This window comes from Hemitrygon akajei, chromosome 12 (assembly GCF_048418815.1).
Source record: "Hemitrygon akajei chromosome 12, sHemAka1.3, whole genome shotgun sequence".
Classification (NCBI taxonomy): domain Eukaryota; kingdom Metazoa; phylum Chordata; class Chondrichthyes; order Myliobatiformes; family Dasyatidae; genus Hemitrygon; species Hemitrygon akajei.
In genome coordinates, this window is record NC_133135.1 from 105,354,574 (window position 1) to 105,372,076 (window position 17,503).

The following is a 17,503-nucleotide window of genomic DNA, read 5'->3' on the forward strand; positions in this document are numbered from 1 at the left end:
GTGCCCTCTGGTCTTAGACTCTCCCACAATAGGCAACAACCTCTTCACATCCACTCGATCTAGGTCTTTCAATATTCGACAGGTTCCGATGAGATTCCCTCTAATCTCCTGCGAGTGCTGGTCCGAATGGTCTGAACACTCCAGACAGTCACAACCGACCTGGGAGTCACACAGAGCCCAGACTGGATGAGGTCCGCAGATTTACTGCCCCAAAGAATGCCAGTAAACAAAAGCAGATGTGTTTAGGCAGTTTATTCATTACTGTTAAGACTTCAAAATTCTAGATTTATTTAATTACAGGAGTTTACATTTTACAGCTGGCATGGGCGGGATTTGAACTCTTGCCTCGGATTGGTGGCCCAGGGCCTTAACTGCTTCACCGCCATTGGCTCCTTGGTGACTGATGAATGGAACCCACCACCGCTGGCGGCAGTGCGTGAACCGCACAGAGCAGGAACGAGGCCGATTCATGCTTTGTAGCCCTCCGACCTCCCCGCCCACCGGCCACGTAACAGAGTTAGTGAATGGCCCCCCCAGACACAAATTGGCTATTAGTCCTGAATCAGGGAGGGGTGATTTTTTCGTCTGTTCCCGTTTCAATTCGTCCGACAGGTTCGGACAAACATCTGCTCTGATTGTCGCTGAAATGTGTGTTTTCATTCGAGAACTGCAGGGCGACGGGCACGGGAGCAAAGGGACAAACTGGACGCAAGGTTTAGTGGAAGGCTGGGAACTGAAATGCTTTCAAGCTCCTGGGTGTCAGTATCTGTGAGGATCTAACCTGGGCCCAGTATATTGATGCAGCTGCAGAGAAGGCACATCAGCAGCTACATTTATTAGGAGTTTGAGCAGATTTGGTGTGTCACCAAATGCACTTGCAAATTTCTCCAGATGTACCGTGGAGAGCATTCTAATGGGCTGCATCACCCTCTGGTATGGGGGAGCCGGGAGGGGTGGTGCCACTCTAAACTTAGCCCCATCATGGGCACTAGCCTCCCTAGCGTCCCGGGCATCTTCAAGGAGCCATGGCTCTTAAGGGACTAAGAACCCCCGTCACCCAGGCCATGCCCTCTTCTCATTGTTACCATCAGGGAGGAGGTACAGGACCCTGAAGACAAACACTCAGCGATTCAGGAACATTCAATTTCTGAACAGACACTGAATCCAAGAACACTACCTCACTACTTTTGTTCCCCTCTTTTTTGCACTACTTATTTAATTTAACTTTTTTAATATATATACTTACTGTAATTTACAACTATTATTACTACATATCGCAATGTACTGCTGATGCATAACAAGAAACTTCACGTCACATGCCGACAACACTAAACTCAGTTCTGATTCTGAACCTGTCTGGCTGAATCAGCAGTACATTGTACAAACACAAGCTGGGACCATGTAAAACATAGTCACAGAGTTATCGTAAACTTTAATCCGAATATTAAAACAGCATCAAACAAAACGTGATATATTTGGCAAGGTAATTTCCTTTAAAAGCTTATTCTGCACCGGTGGGAGTTGTCGGGATCCGAGGGCAGTCTTGGGGTGACTGACTCGGGGAGAAGTCCGGACGTGGGTGGACGTCTCAATGGTGTTTGCCTTCCTCTTGCCCCCCTCGCTGCACCTGCACCTTGTGGAGTCCCTGGAGTTTCGCCACGAGCTCCCTGATGAATTCCTGGAAGGGAACAACAGAACACAGCCGTCAGTCAGCAGACGAGGTGCTTTACTCCCTGAAACTTGGAAGATTGAGAGGAGGTTTGATAGAGGTGTACAGAATTACAAGGGGGTACAGACGGGCTTTCACCAGAGGGTGAAAGGAGAGAAGTTTAAGGGGAACATGATTCTACCATGTGTATGTTCACAAGGAAAAGACTCCTCAGGCTTGTACATGGTTACATATACAGATGTACTTTGAATATAAAATTTACTTTGAATGTTGAACATCCTTTAAAAGTCAAACTGCGCAGAATGAAATGTGTGTACACTGAGCAAACTGCTCAGATGAGGGATAACACAAGTTCCAGATAAAAATTAACCGATGAGATCACCAGATCTCAGCGGCATGGCACCTGCTACTGAAAACTAAGAGGCTTCCAGAAAAAAATCCGTAATTACTGGAAAAATACAAGCACTGTGGGGCGGGGGGAAGAGTACTGTTTAGAGCTGGGGAGCTGAAGACACAGCACTGTGGGACGGGGGGAAGAGTACTGTTTAGAGCTGGGGAGCCAAAGACACAGCACTGTGGGGCGGGGGGAAGAGTACTGTTTAGAGCTGGGGAGCCGAAGACACAGCACTGTGGGGCGGGGGGAAGAATACTGTTTAGAGCTGGGGAGCTGAAGACACAGCACTGTGGTAATTTCATGTATCGCACTGTACTGCTGCCACAAAGAAAACTGTTTCATGACGTATGTGAGGGATGATAAACCTGATTCTGATATGGGTCTCTATGGTGGACTGAGAGAGGGGAATCATGGTTGGGGCAAAGAAGGGAGCCGGAAGCACCAGAGAGACATTCTGTGATGATCAATAAACCAATTGTTTGGAATGAAATGGCCTCGCCTGGTGTCTCAGGGCTGGGTGTCTGTAGCCACCCCCCCCACCCCCACCCCCCAGCATCCTTTGCTCCCACTCGCTTTCTGCTCCACATTGACACATACAGCACTGTGAGAAAATCTCAGGCACCCTAGCTACATGTATGTGCCTGAGTCTTTTGGACAGTACTGTAGGTGTATATATATGTCTGTTTGTTTATTTATTGCTTGATTGATTGATTAAGATACAGTGTGGAACAGCCCCTGCTGGTCCTTTGAGCCGTGCCACCCAGTACCCCCCCCACCGCCCCCAGATTTAACCCTATCCTAATTACAGAACAATTTACAACGTCCAATTAACTTACCAACTGCTAAGCCTTTGGACTGTGGGAGGAAACCGAGCAGTCGGACACAGGAAGGAAGTACAATCTCCTTGCAAGCAGCTGTGTGAATTGAACCCGGGTCGCTTGTACTGCAAAGTGTTGTGCTAGCTACTACACCACCACCACGCATATGACTATTGCACAGGATCGTAGGCGATTAGCCCACTGCCGGATCCCGATGAAGCGCGATCCCAAGGTTACTTGGGAGCCAGGATTGAGGCGTCAAACTTATTGCCAAGCAATTTTATTAAGTGTTACAAGAACGAAGAGAGAGGAGCTGAGAGAATATAAAAGCGAGAGTAGCTGTGCTTGGAGATAACACAAATTCCAGTGATAACAATGAACATATCAGGTGGACAGATTTCAGCGGGTTGGCAGGCACCTGCTACACAATACCAGGAAGCTTCCAGAGAAAATACAGAAGCAGCTGTACTGTAATTACTGGAAAATTAATTGAACAATTAATATATACGGTTAGGCTACACCTGCAGTATTGCTTACAGATCTGGTCGCCCCACTATAGGAAGGATGTTGAGGCTTTGGAGAGGGTGCAGAAGAGGTTGACCAGGATGAGGGCTTAGAGGGTATGTGCTGTCCCGAGAGGCTGGATAAACTTGGGCTGTTTTCTCTGGAGCGGCAGAGGCTGAGGGAAAATCTGACAGAGGTTTATAAGATTATGAGAGGCATAGATAGAGTGGACAGGGAGTATCTGTTTCCCAGGGTGAAATGTCTAATACCAGAGGGCACCCTTTGAAGGTGAGAGGGGGTAGGTTCTAGGGGGATGTGAGGGGTAAGTTTTTTACTCGGAGAGTGGTGGATGCCTGGAATGGTGGTAGAGGCAAATATATTAGAGGCTTTTAAGAGACATTTGGATAGGCACACAGATGTGAGGAAGATGGAAGGATATGGACATGGTGTAGGGAGGAGGGATTAACGTTGGGGTGTTTTTGATTTGCTCTTTACCTGGTTCAGCACAACATTGTGGGCTGAATGGAGTTGTCCCATTAAATCTCCCCAGATTCTTTCCCTCACTGATATACCAGCGGTAATTTACAGTGAACAATTAAGTCAAGTTTATTGTCACTTAACTATATACATGGATATGGTCAAACGAGACAACATTTCTCTGGATCAGGGTGTAAAGCACAGTGGCAATTATAACACACAATAACTTAGGAAAGGAAGGATGAAATCTACAGTTAGATAAACACAGCAAAGTGCATAAACTAAATATTGTCAGGTACAGTTTAACCGGTGACACTTAGTGATGCAGCAGGCAGTTCAGAAGCCAAACTATTTCCCACCCTGGCCACCAGCCTGCACGTCTTTGAGACGCCCACACAGAATCGTGTCACAGTTCAACCTGACCAGCTGCAGGGCAGAGGCTACGGGCTGTCCCCGACGTCAGCTCAGTGAAACACATCAAGATGTCCATGGAAGAATGCGACCCTGGGCGCAGCTCAGCACATCACAGGATCCGGCCGCCCCTCGATAGGCTCTGTCTACACCTCTCACTGCCTCAGTAAAGCAGCCGGTGCAATCGAAGCCCCCGCCCATCCTGGACGTTCTCCCTTCTGGCAGAAGATACAAAAGCCTGAAAGCACGTCCCACCAGGCTCGAGGACAGGTCCCATTAAATCCCCCCACTGTTTAGACTTGGGTCGTTTTCACTGGAGCAGAGGAGACTGATGGGGAGATCTGAAAGAGGTTCAGAAGATTACAAATGGGTCGTTAAGAAAGCTTATGGAATGCTTGCTTTTATTTGTTGAGGCAGTGAGTTCAAAAGCCAAGAAGTTACGCTGGAACTTCATAAAACTCTGGTTAGGTCACATCTGGAGAACTGTGTAAACAAGGGAAAATCTGCAGATGCTGTAGGTCTAAAGCAACACACACGAAATGCCGGAGGAACTCAGCAGGCCAGACAGTGTCCATGGTGAACAGTCAACATCTTGGGCCTGGATCCTTCATCAGGACTGGAAATAAAAGATGAGAAGTCAGAGCAAGAAGGAGGGGGGAGGGAGGAAGAGGTACAAGGTGGCAGGTGAAATCCAGACAGGGCAAGGGTGAGAGCTGGGAAGTTGGCTGGTGGCTGGAGAAGGGGGAATCTGATAGGAGAGGGTAGAGGACCATGGAGGAAAGGGAAGGGGGAGGAGCACCAGAGGGAGGAGATAGTGAGAGAGGGAAAGGGGAAGGGGTGGGGGTAATTACCGGAAGTTCAAGAAGTCAATGTCCATGCCATCAAGATCGAGCTGCCTAGACGGAATATAAGGTGTTGCTCCTCCAACCAGAGTGTGGCCTCATCGTGGCAGCAGAATGGGAATGGGAATGGGAATGGGAATGGGAATGGGAATGGGAAGGGGAACTAAAATGGGAGGCCATTGGGAGATCCTGCTTTTTGTACCGGACAGAGTGTAGGTGTTCGGTGAAACGGTCTCCCAATCTACGTCAAGTCTCACTGATCTACAGGAGGTCACACCGGGAGCACAGGACACAGTAGGTGACCCCAACAGACTCACAGGTGAAGATCGCCTCACCTGGAAGGACTGTTTGAGGCCCTGAACGGTAGTGAGGGAGGAGGTGTAGCACTTGTTCCACTTGCAAGGATAACTATCAGGAGGGAGATCAATGGGGAGGGATGAAAGGACAAGGGAGTCGCGTAGGGAGCGATCCCTTCGGAAAACAGAAATGGGGAGAGGCGTCCAATGGAATCCCACTGCCAAGCTCACCAATCAGCTGACTGGCCGTCATCACGGAAACTCAGTTGTGACGTAGGGAGGGGGTCTTGTTGCTGATGGGTTGAGTGGCAAACTTTGTACGTGGTCAGGAATTTTGCCTGCATTGGCCTACAAATGGGATTGAAGCTTACACGTCTCTTTAGAGAACTGCTAGCGGAAAACCGCACTTCTCTTGCGTGCTGCGGTTTGCCTGTGCCGCGACTTTCACTGACGCCCGGTCGAATCCGTGCCCCTCTCGATCTTCGTGGCGTTCGGAGGACACACCACAAGTGAACAGCGCACCGATGATGTCTCCTCGTATGGTGATGAAACGCTTGCAAATGGATTGCCAAGGTCAGAGGACAACTCAACCCAACCATTCTGATGTACGTGTGACAGATAAAGGTAATCTTGATCGTATCCCGTTGGTGAACGGTTCCGTGATGTGGCCTGGGGCACTCTCCATGGAGGTAGCTCCCTCCCTGCCTCTGTGCTTTAGCTCTCTCAGCATCTTGGCGAGTGTGCCAGCCTTCTCTGAAGAACAGGAGCGCGGCTTTGACGTCGGCCCTGCCTTGCGGTCGCAGCCTCCTCGCCATCTGTTCTCTCCACATTCCAGTCCCTCGCTGTTTACAAGCCAAGCATCAATCAGCCTCAGGCATAAACACACTCAGACTACACGAGTTCTGGTCACCTCAATACAGGAAGGATGAGTACGTTTCAGAGAGGAGATTTACTAGAGGGCATGCCTTATGAGGACAGGTTGAGTGAGCAAGGACTTTTCTCTCTGGAGCGAAGGAGGATGAGAGGTGACTTGATAGAGCGTACAAAATGATAAGAGACATAGATGGAGTGGACAGCCAGAGGCATTATTCCCTGGGCTAATATGAGGGGGCATAATTCACTGGAATTTAGAAGGATGAGAGGGGATCTGATTGAAACATGTAAGATTATTAAGGGATTGGACACGCTGGAGGCAGGAAGCATGTTCCTGCTGATGGGCGAGTCCAGAACTAGAGGCCACAGTTTAAGAATAAGGGGTAGGCCATTTAAAACAGAGATGCGGAAAAACGTTTTCACCCAGAGAGTGGTGGATATGTGGAATGCTCTGCCCCAGAAGGCAGTGGAGGCCAAGTCTCTGGATGCATTCAAGAGAGAGTTAGATAGAGCTCTTATAGATAGCGGGGTCAAGGGATATAGGGAGAGGGCAGGAAGGGGGTACTGATTGTGGATGATCAGCCATGATCACAGTGAGTGGTGGTGCTGGCTAGAAGGGCCGAATGGCCTACTCCTGCACCTACTGTCTATTGTCTTTAATTTAAAGGTGATGGAGGGGAAAGTAAAGGTGGGGGGAATGTAGGATAGTTTTTTTTACACAGAGTGTGGTCGATGTGTGGAACATGTTGCCAGAAGCAGATACACCAGCGGCAGATAAGAGATTGGCTCCCGGATGACAGGAAAATGGAGGGTTACATAGATGGGAAGGGATGGGTTGATTTTAGATTAGGTTGAGAGGTCAGCACGACATTGTGGGCTGAAGGGCCTGTATTGTCCTGCAGTGTTCTATGTTCTGCACACCGTTAGCCAACCATTCCCTGCCCACTGTGAAGATTTCCAAAGACTGGTGAACAAAGATGAAGTTTCCCATCCTATCCCACCTGGCGGTGACCTTGCCCCAAGGCCGTGCCCCCCTCACTTCCAAACGCCCCGGTGCAGGGAGACAGTCAGTCCCCCTCACAACCGTATCTGCCCCTGCTCTCCTCTGTGGCACCGTCTTCGTCAAAGAGACCAGCCCAGTGATTCCACGCAGTATCAACACCAAGCCTAACCTACAGGAGGTGCTGCAGCAAGGGTAGCGTAGTGATCAGCGCGGCACTATTACAGCTCAGGGGTGCCGGATTCCGGAGTTCAGTTCCGGCGTCCTCTGTTAGGAAGTTTGAATGTTTCTCCCCGTGACCGCGTTGGTTTCCTCCCACAGCGCAAAGGCGTACCGTTAGAAGGTTAATTGGTCATTGTCAATTGTCCCATGATTTGGCTGGGGTGAGAGAATGGGCCACTACTTTCTGTAGGATTTTCCATTCAAGGGCATTGGTGTTTCCATACCAGGCTGTGGCCAGGCAGCCAGTCAGTATACTCTCCACCACACATCTAGAATTGAAATGAACTGGCTTTATTTCTTCACATACATGAGGAGTAAACATCTTTACGTTACGTCTCCATCTAAATGTGCAATCATAGTGGTGGTGGCATCCGTCGGTCTCGAGAGACCGTGGATCTGCGCCTGGAGTTTCCAGGGCGCAGGCCTGGGCAGGGTTGTATGGGTTGTATGTGTAGTTGCCCAAGCTGCAGGCCTTCCCCTCTCCACGCCACCGATGTTGTCCAAGGGAAGGGCACTAGGACCCATACAGCTTGGCACCGGTGTCGTCGCAGAGCAATGTGTTGTTAAGTGCCTTGCTCAAGGACACAAACACGCTGCCTCAGCTGAGGCTCGAACCAGTGACCTTCAGGTTACTAGTCTGATGCCTTGCCCACTAGGCCACGCGCCAACACAATCATAGTAATTTATGATAATTTATAATAAATAGAACAGTCAATGTAATATGGAGTACACTCAAGTCAGCGTGAGTTCATCAGTCTGATGGCCTGGTGGAAGAAGCTGTCCCGGAGCCTGTTGTTTCTGCCTTTTATGCTGCGGTACCACTTCCCGGATGGTAACAGCTGGAATACTTTGTGGATGGGGGACTCGGGTCCCCAGTGATCCTTCAGACCCTTTTTTCACACCTGTCTTTGTAAATGTCCTGGATCATGGGAAGTTCACGACAGATGCATTGGGCTGTCCGCACCACTCTCTGCAGAGTCCTGCGATTGAGGGAGGTACTTCCCAAACCAGGCAGTGATGCAGCCAGTCAGGATGCTCTCAATTGTGCCCCTGTAGAAAGTCTTTAGGATTTGGGGGCCCACACCAAACTTCCTCAACCGTCTGAGGTGAAAGAGGCGTTGTTATGCCTTTTTCACCACACAGCCGGTGTGTATAGATCACTTGAGGTCCTCGGTGATGTGAATCCCGAGGAACTTAAAGCTGTTTACCCTTTAAACCACAGATCCATTGATATCAATTGGGGTTAGCCCGTCTCCATTCCTCCTGTAATCCACAACCAGCTCCTTTGTTTTTGTGACATTGAGGTTGTTTTCTTGACACCACTGTGTCAGAGAGATGACTTTGTTATTGTTCGAGATTAGGCCAATCAATATAGTGTCGTTGGCAAATTTAATTAGCAGATTAGAGCTGAGGGTGGTGATACAGGGAGTAACGGAGGGACTAAGTACACAGTCCTGAGGAGCTCCCACATTGAGAGTCAGAGGGGTGGAGGTGAGGGAACCCACTCTCACCCCCTGCCGGTGATCTGACAGGAAGTCCGGGATCCAGCTGCACAAGGCAGGGTGAAGGCCGAGGTCTCTGAGCTTCCTGTCAGGCCTGGATGGAATTATGATGTTGAATGCTGAACTGTAATCTAAGAACAGCATTCTCACATGAGCATCCTTCTTGTGTAAAGATGGTATGCAGAACAGTGGTTATTGTGTCATCTGTCGATCGGTTGTGTTGGGTAGGCGAACTGTATTGGGTCCGGTGTGGGTGGTAGCAAGCTACAGATGTAATCCTTGACCAGCCTCTCAAAGCATTTGCTTATTATTGAGGTGAGTGCGACAGGACGTCAGTCATTCAGACATGTTACCTTGGTCTTTTTGGTACAGGGACAATGGTGGATGTTTTGAAGCGAGGGCACTCTACACTGGGAGAGGGAGAGATTAAAAATGTCCGTAAACACACCTGCCAGTTGTGCTGTGCACATCCTGAGTACCCGCCCTGGGAAGCCGTCCGGTCCCGCGGCCTTGCGACTGTCCACTTGCGGCGGCTTTCCTCGGAGGCTCAGAGTCAGCGACATCGAACCGAGCGTAAAAGCGATTGAGCTCGTCTGGGAGAGAGGCCGTGATGTTGGCAGCACCACTGTGTTTGACTTTGAAGTCTGCGATGGTATGCAGCCCTCGCTGTGCTATTCGTTGTGAATCTTGATTTAATCTTGTCCCTGTATTGTTGTTTCGTAGCCTCGATAGCTTTGCGTAGATCATAGCAGCCTTTCTTGAGCTCCTGCTGATTGCCGGCAGTGTAAGCTCGATGTCGTGCTGTAAGTGCTGCTCGCACAGAGCTATTGATCCAGGGTTTCTGGTTTGGGGAGACCCCGACCGACTTCTGGGGGACAACATCGTCGATGCACTTCGGGCCGAAGCACGTGACTGCATCAGTGAACTCGGAGACATCCTCATCGTGGAAGATGTCATCGAGTCAGTCCTGCATCATGGAGGCTGACTGGTCGGACGGTTTTAACTATGGCCGCCCCTTGCTGCAGCTTCTGCCTGTACGTTGGCAAAAGCAGGATGGAAGAGTGATCTGATTCTCCAAAAGCTGGGCGAAGGAGAGCTTTGTAAGTGTTGCGGAGGGGGTGTAGCAGTGGGCAACTGCGTTACCTCCATGAGGGCTCACAAACTTTGGAGAGACTTCCGTCAGCAACGCTCGATTAAAGTCACCGGTGAAGATGAAGACAGCCTCTGGGCTGTGCAGTCTCCAGTGTGTTGATCCACAGAAGTCTGTCAAAGTTTCAGATCCATGCCGAATTTCGACAAACTCCTAAGGACGTAGAGGCGGTGCTGTGCTTTACGTGCTGGGCCCGGGACAGGTCTTCTGAAATAACTGAAGTTGCCGATTGCCTCCACCTCTAATTCTCGGACGAGGACCGCCTCATGGTTCTCTGGGTTCTTCCTCCCAAAGCGAGACCAAGACCCAAGCTTCACTTACACAAGGTCCCTTCAAGAGTCTGACAAGAGAGGGACAGAAGCTGCTCTATGTAAGCTTTTCATTGTATCTACATGCATTTGTGCATGACTTGACTTTGACCATAATACCGTAAGAGGTAGGAACAGAATTAGGCCATTCAGCCCATCGAGTCTGCTCTGCCATTCCGTCATGGCTGATTTATTATCCCTCTCCTGCTTTACAGTCATAGAGTCATAGAAAGGTACAGCACAGAAACAGGCCCTTCGGCCCTTCTGGTCCATGTCAAGCCATTTAAACTACCTGTTCCCATTGACCTCCACGGGGACCATTCCCACAGGCTGCATCACTGTCTGATATGGGGGGGGGGGGGAAGGCTACTGTATAGGCCCTAAAGAAGCTGCAGGGGGTTGTAAATTTATTCGGCTCCATCTTGGGCACTAGCCTACAAAGTACCCAGGACATCTTCAGAGAGCGGTGTCTCAGAAAGGCAGCGTCCATTATTAAGGACCCCCAGCACCCAGGGCATGCCCTTTTCTCACTGTTACCATCAGGTAGGAGATACAGAAGCCTGAAGGCACACACTCAGCGATTCAGGAACAGCTTCTTCCCCTCTGCTGTCCAATTCCTAAATGGACATTGAACCCTTGAACACAACCTCACTTTTTAAATATATATTATTTCTGTTTTTCTGCATGATATTAATCTATTCAATATATATATATTGGAATTGATTTACTTATTTATTCATTATTGTTATTATTATTATTATTTTTTCTTCTTCTATATTATGTGTTGCATTGAACTGCTGCTGCTAAGTTAACAAATTTCACGACACAGGCCGGTGATAATAAACCTGATTCTGATTCTGAAGTGTTTGTGCTCCAACCTTCCTGCAATAAAATGCTCCTTCAGAGTACGGCAGTCACCAGACACAGTCCCGAGTGGGAAGGGTGAAAGACTTCCCCGTTTCCATGGGTAACCATCTGAGCTGGTCAAAATGCCCCTTGTGTTGCGTCCAAGCATACAGAATGGTATCCAGGCAAAGATACAAATCCAGTCCAAATCTCCATATAAAGGAATGTGTCACTATGAAAGGTCATATGTGAAACAGTTCAATTGGAATATTCCTCAAGCATTCATATCATCATTCTTGGCTGGACGAGTACCAACATGACAGTTCCAGAGATGGGCAACATTTTAGACAATAGACAAAATACAGTAGGTGCAGGAGTAGGCCATTTGGCCCTTCTAGCCAGCACCACCATTCACCGTGATCATCAGTACCCCGTTCCTGCCCTCTCTCCATATCCCTTGACCCCGCTATCTATAAGAGCTCTATCTAACTCTCTCTTGAATGCATCCAGAGACTTGGCCTCCACTGCCTTCTGGGGCAGAGCATTCCACATATCCACCACTCTCTGGGTGAAAAAGTTTTTCCGCATCTCTGTTCTAAATGGCCTACCCCTTATTGTTAAACTGTGGCCTCTAGTTCTGGACTCACCCATCAGCGGGAACATGCTTCCTGCCTCCAGCGTGTCCAATCCCTTAATAATCTTATATGTCTCAATCAGATCCCCTCTCATCCTTCTAAATTCCAGTGTATACAAGCCCAGTCGCTCCAATCTTTCAACATATGACAGTCCCGCCATTCCGGGAATTAACCTTGTGAACCTACGCTGCACTCCCTCAATAGCAAGAATGTCCTTCCTCAAATTTGGAGACCAAAACTGCACACAATACTCCAGGTGGGGTCTCACCAGGGCCCTGTACAGCTGCAGAAGGACCTCTTTACTCCTATTCTCAATTCCCCTTGTTATGAAGAACATGCCATTAGCTTTCTTCACTGCCTGCTGTACCTGCATGCTTGCTTTCATTGACTGACGTACAAGAACACCTAGATCTCGTTGTACTTCCCCTTTTCCTAACTTGACACCATTCAGATAGTAATCTGCCTTCCTATTCTTGCCACCAAAGTGGATAACCTCACATTTATCCACATTAAACTGCATCTGCCATACATTTGCCCACTCACCCAACCTGTCCAAGTCACCCTGCATTCTCATAACATCCTCCTGACATTTCACACTGCCACCCAGCTTTGTGTCATCAGCAAATTTGCTAATGTTACTTTTAATCCCTTCATCTAAATCATTAATGTATATTTTAAACAGCTGCGGTCCCAGCACCGAACCTTGCGGTACCCCACTGGTCACAGCCTGCCATTCCGAAAGGGACCCGTTAATCGCTACTCTTTGTTTCCTGTCAGCCAGCCAATTTTCAATCCATGTCAGTACTCTGCCCCCAATACCATGTGCCCTAATTTTGCCCACTAATCTCCTATGTGGGACTTTATCAAAAGCTTTCTGGAAGTCCAGGTACACTACATCCACTGGCTCTCCCTTGTCCATTTTCATAGTTACACCATTTTGCACCTATCTCTCAAGGGAATAAAATATTCCCGTCCTTATTGCTTAAGGGTACTGAAACGTCAACAGAAGCTCCAAAGTTCAACGTACATTTGTTCTCAAAATATGTATAAATTATCCAAATTTGAGATTTGCCTCCTTACAGGCAGCCGCAAAACAAGAAACCTGAAATAACCGGTTAAAAAAAAAGACCAATAGGCAGAGGAAAAAAAGACACAGGTTGAGCAAGCAACCGCACTCAGAACGGAAGTGAGTCCGCGGGCAGGAAGCCAGGTCAGCTGGCGCAGGCCCACAGCCCCAGCCTCAGTTCATCACACGGGGGGCAAATCATCGGGGAGCTCGGACCAGCCTCGGCCTTGGTGCAGCGTAGAGCGGAGTAAGTGCTGCGGGAGCAGTGAGCGGAACTGGCCCTCGACCCTGGGAGGGGAAGGAAGACTGGCCCAGGACAGAGGACAGAGAGCTACTGTCAGCAGCCTATGCCCCAGTAGGGGCGGCGGACTTGAGGGTGAGCTCTGTGGGCACGATTGCAGTAACGAATGATGCTTTGAGCTATTTAGTGATCTCAGTTCCGGCAGAACAGAGACTCCAGAGCAGAGTCTGGCACCTCCAAGCATCACAGAGGCCTCCATCTTGGCAGGGAATGCGGCCGCTGGTCGAACGTGAGTTGGGGTTGAGATCCCTCCTGCTAGTGGACGCATAATTGTTGCAAAACAAGACTCATCTATGCTTCAGGAAAGCAGCCAATGTAATTCCTGCCGCTGTCAGGAAGGAGTTTGCACATTCTCCCTGTGACTGCGTGTGTTTCCTCTGAGTGCTTCGGGTCCAAAGACTGGTAGGTTGATTGGTCATTTTAAATTGTCCTGTGATTCAGCCAGGGTTAAATCGGGGGGTTGCTGGGCAGCACGGCTCGAAGGTCCGATTCTGTGCTGTATCCCAATCAATCAACAAATAATGAAAGACCTGGCTGATCCTGGACATTCCCTCTTCTCCTCTCTTCCGTCGGGCAGAAGACACAAAGGCCTGAGAGCACGTAACACCAGACTTGAAGACAGCTTCTATCGCACTGCTGTCAGACTCTTGAATGGACATCTCAGACAGTAAGGATGAACTCATTTTCCCAATCTACCTCATTGTGGCCGTTTCATTTCCCTTGTCCACCTGCACTGCAACCATAATCGAACACTTTCCATTCCGTGTTCCTTTTGTACCACCGCAGTGTACAGATATTGAGAGAAAAAGGCTTCTCAATTCAAGTCAAGTCGCTTTTTATTGTCATTTCAAGCATAACTGCTGGTACAGTACACAGTAAAAATGAGACAACGTTCCTCCAGGACCCTGGTGCTACGTGAAACAACACAAAACTACACTAGACTATGCGAGACAGCACAAAAGTACATTAGACTTCAGACCTACACGGGACTACATAAAGTGCACAAAACAGTGCAAGACAGTATAATAATTAATAAACAAGACGATAGGCACAGTAAAGGGCAAATTACGATATAATAAAAAATGATGTAAATGTTTTAGCAGGAATTGAGAAAGAAATGAGCAAAAATTGCAAAGGGAGTGGGGGCAGGGAGGAGAGAGAGAGAGAGAGAGAGATTTTGTGTGTGTGTGTGTGTGTGTGTGTGTGTGTGTGTGTGTGTGTGTGTGTGTGTGTGTGTGTGTGTGTGTGTGTGTGTGTGTGTGTGTGTGTGTGTGTGTGTGTGTGATTTTGTGTGTGTGTGTGTGTGTGTGTGAGTGTGTGTGTGTATAAAAGTCAGTGTCAGACTAGACTCTGGGAATTGAGGAGTCTAATTGCTTGGGGAAAGAAACTGTTACACTTTGGCCGTGAGAGCCCGAATGCTTCGGTGCCTTTTGCCAGATGGCAGGAGGGAGAAGAGTTTGTGTGAGGGGTGCGAAGGGTCCTTCCTAATGCTGTTTGCTTTGCGGATGCAGAGTGTGACTGTGTCTCTCAGTCTATGTGACAATATTAAAACAATACCTCCCCAGCTAGTCTGACACAACCTTCCCTTAATAATACCTGCTCTTTCCCTCACAGCCTGCTATGGAAACAGCAATGTCCATGAACAGAAAAGCATACAAAAGGTAGTGGATATGACCCAGTCCATCACATGTAAAGCCCTCCCCACCACTGAGCACATCTACATGAAACACTGTCACAGGAAAGCAGCTTCCATCATCAGGGACCCCCACCACCCAGGCCACGCTCTCTTCTCACTACTGCCATCAGGATTGAGTTACAGCAGCCTCAGGACTCGCACCACCAGGTTCAAGAACAGTTATTACCCCTGAACCATCAGGCTCCTGAACCAGTGTGGATAACTTCACTCACCACAATGAGCCTCAGGTCCCACACCACCAGGTTCAGGAACAGTTATTACCCCTCAACCATCAGGCTCCTGAACCGGTGTGGATAACTTCATTCATCACAATGAGCCTCAGGTCCCACACCACCAGGTTCAGGAACAGTTATTACCCCACAACCATCAGGCTCCTGAACCAGTGTGGATAACTTCACTCACCACAATGAGCCTCAGGTCCCACACCACCAGGTTCAGGAACAGTTATTACCCCACAACCATCAGGCTCCTGAACCACTGGGGATAACTTCAGTCACCACAATGAGCCTCAGGTCCCACACCACCAGGTTCAGGAACAGTTATTACCCCTCAACCATCAGGCTCCTGAACCAGTGTGGATAACTTCACTCACCACAATGAGCCTCAGGTCCCACACCACCAGGTTCAGGAACAGTTATTACCCCTCAACCATCAGGCTCCTGAACCAGTGTGGATAACCTCACTCACCACAATGAGCCTCTGGTCCCACACCACCAGGTTCAGGAACAGTTATTACCCCACAACCATCAGGCTCCTGAACCAGTGTGGATAACTTCACTCACCACAATGAGCCTCAGGTCCCACACCACCAGGTTCAGGAACAGTTATTACCGCACAACCATCAGGCTCCTGAACCAGTGTGGATAACTTCACTCACCACAATGAGCCTCAGGTCCCACACCACCAGGTTCAGGAACAGTTATTACCCCACAACCATCAGGCTCCTGAACCAGTGTGGATAACTTCACTCAGCACAATGAGCCTCAGGTCCCACACCACCAGGTTCAGGAACAGTTATTACCCCACAACCATCAGGCTCCTGAACCAGTGTGGATAACTTCACTCACCACAATGAGCCTCAGGTCCCACACCACCAGGTTCAGGAACAGTTATTACCCCACAACCATCAGGCTCCTGAACCAGTGTGGATAACTTCACTCACCACAATGAGCCTCAGGACCCACACCTACTGTGAATGCCTGCAAGAAAATGAATCTCTGGTGCTGACGTATATCTAGTTTGACAATAAATTTACTTTGAACTCTGACTAATCCTTACCTTCCCAATGGATGTCTATTCTGGCCCTCAGATTTAATTCTGATCATTCGAGATTCAAGGTTGTGTACAACATACTGTGGAACGTGTCGTCTTCATAAACAACCAACACAACCTAACGATGTGCTGGGGGCAGCCCACAAGTGATGCCACACATTCCGGTGCCAACAGAGCACGGCCACGCTGCCCGGCAGAGCGACACAGGACGCAACAACGACAGCAACACAAGCCCTGTCCCTCCCTCCCGCCAACGCGCATAATCCCACTGTCATCTGTTTAAATAATTCATTACCGGTTATACATATAAATACGTCAATTGCCTACTTCATCGGGCTACCGGGTGATATGCGCACGCTTCGCCTAAACCGGCTTTCCCGGATTCTCGCGTTTCCCTTGAATTAATTTAATGTTTTGAAGTTACAAAACTCAACACCCCAGGACAGGCCTCGTGCCTCCAGCAGACAGGGGCGGCCTCACGGAGAATCGCAGGCTTAGCCGTGGCCAACAACTTGGCCATCAAGTATTAAATCAACTCGCCCTTAATCATGAGGAAGTCTGCAGATACTGGAACTCCAAGCACCACACACACAAATTGCTGGGGGAGCTCGGCAAGTCAGGCAGCAGCTATGGAAAAGAGCGAACGGTCGACGTTTCGGGCCAAGACCCGTCAGCAGGACTGGAAAATAAAAGGTTAAGTCAGAGCCAGAAGGTGGGAGGAGAGGAGGAAGAAGTGCAAAGTGATGGGTGATTGGTGAAACCAGGAGGGGGGGGCGGGGTGAAGTGGGAGCTGGGAAGGTGATTGGTGAAAGAGGTAAAGGGCTGGAGGAAGGAATCTGATTGGACAGGAGAGAAGACCGTGGAAGGGGAGGAGCACCAGAGGAAGGTGATGGGCAGGGAAGGAGAGAAGGTGAGAGAGGGAATGGGAAATGGAGAAGGATAGGGTTCGAGATAACAATGTTCGTGCCATCAGGTTGGAGGCTACTGAGATGGAATGTGCTCCTCCAACACCTTTAGATGCTCCTTAATGTTGTCAAAACTGGGGGGGGGGGGGTGGCGGGCGTGGTGGTAATGGGGACAAACTCCCATTACCTATTAAATGTTCCCAATGGTGTGCACCTCAAATAGCCTCTGATGACCAATTCCAACCCCTGGCCTTCACGTGTGGCTCAGCTACCAAGCCCGGCGGAACCGTTTCTACTGACAGGAGAAGGGGCAAAG

The 17,503-nt window shown here is 49.1% G+C and overlaps 1 protein-coding gene across 1 annotated transcript in view; it reads right to left on the reverse strand.

The window, feature by feature from the left end:
- Positions 1–237: 237 nt before the first annotated feature.
- ppp1r14ab (protein phosphatase 1, regulatory (inhibitor) subunit 14Ab) overlaps positions 238–17,503 on the reverse strand; it is a 102,375-nt gene continuing 85,109 nt past the window's right edge. Inside the window, exon 4 of the mRNA XM_073063780.1 lies at positions 238–1,678. Within this exon, the coding sequence (XP_072919881.1) occupies positions 1,589–1,678 (90 nt within the window). The 3' untranslated portion in view covers positions 238–1,588. The remainder of the gene's footprint in view (positions 1,679–17,503) is intronic.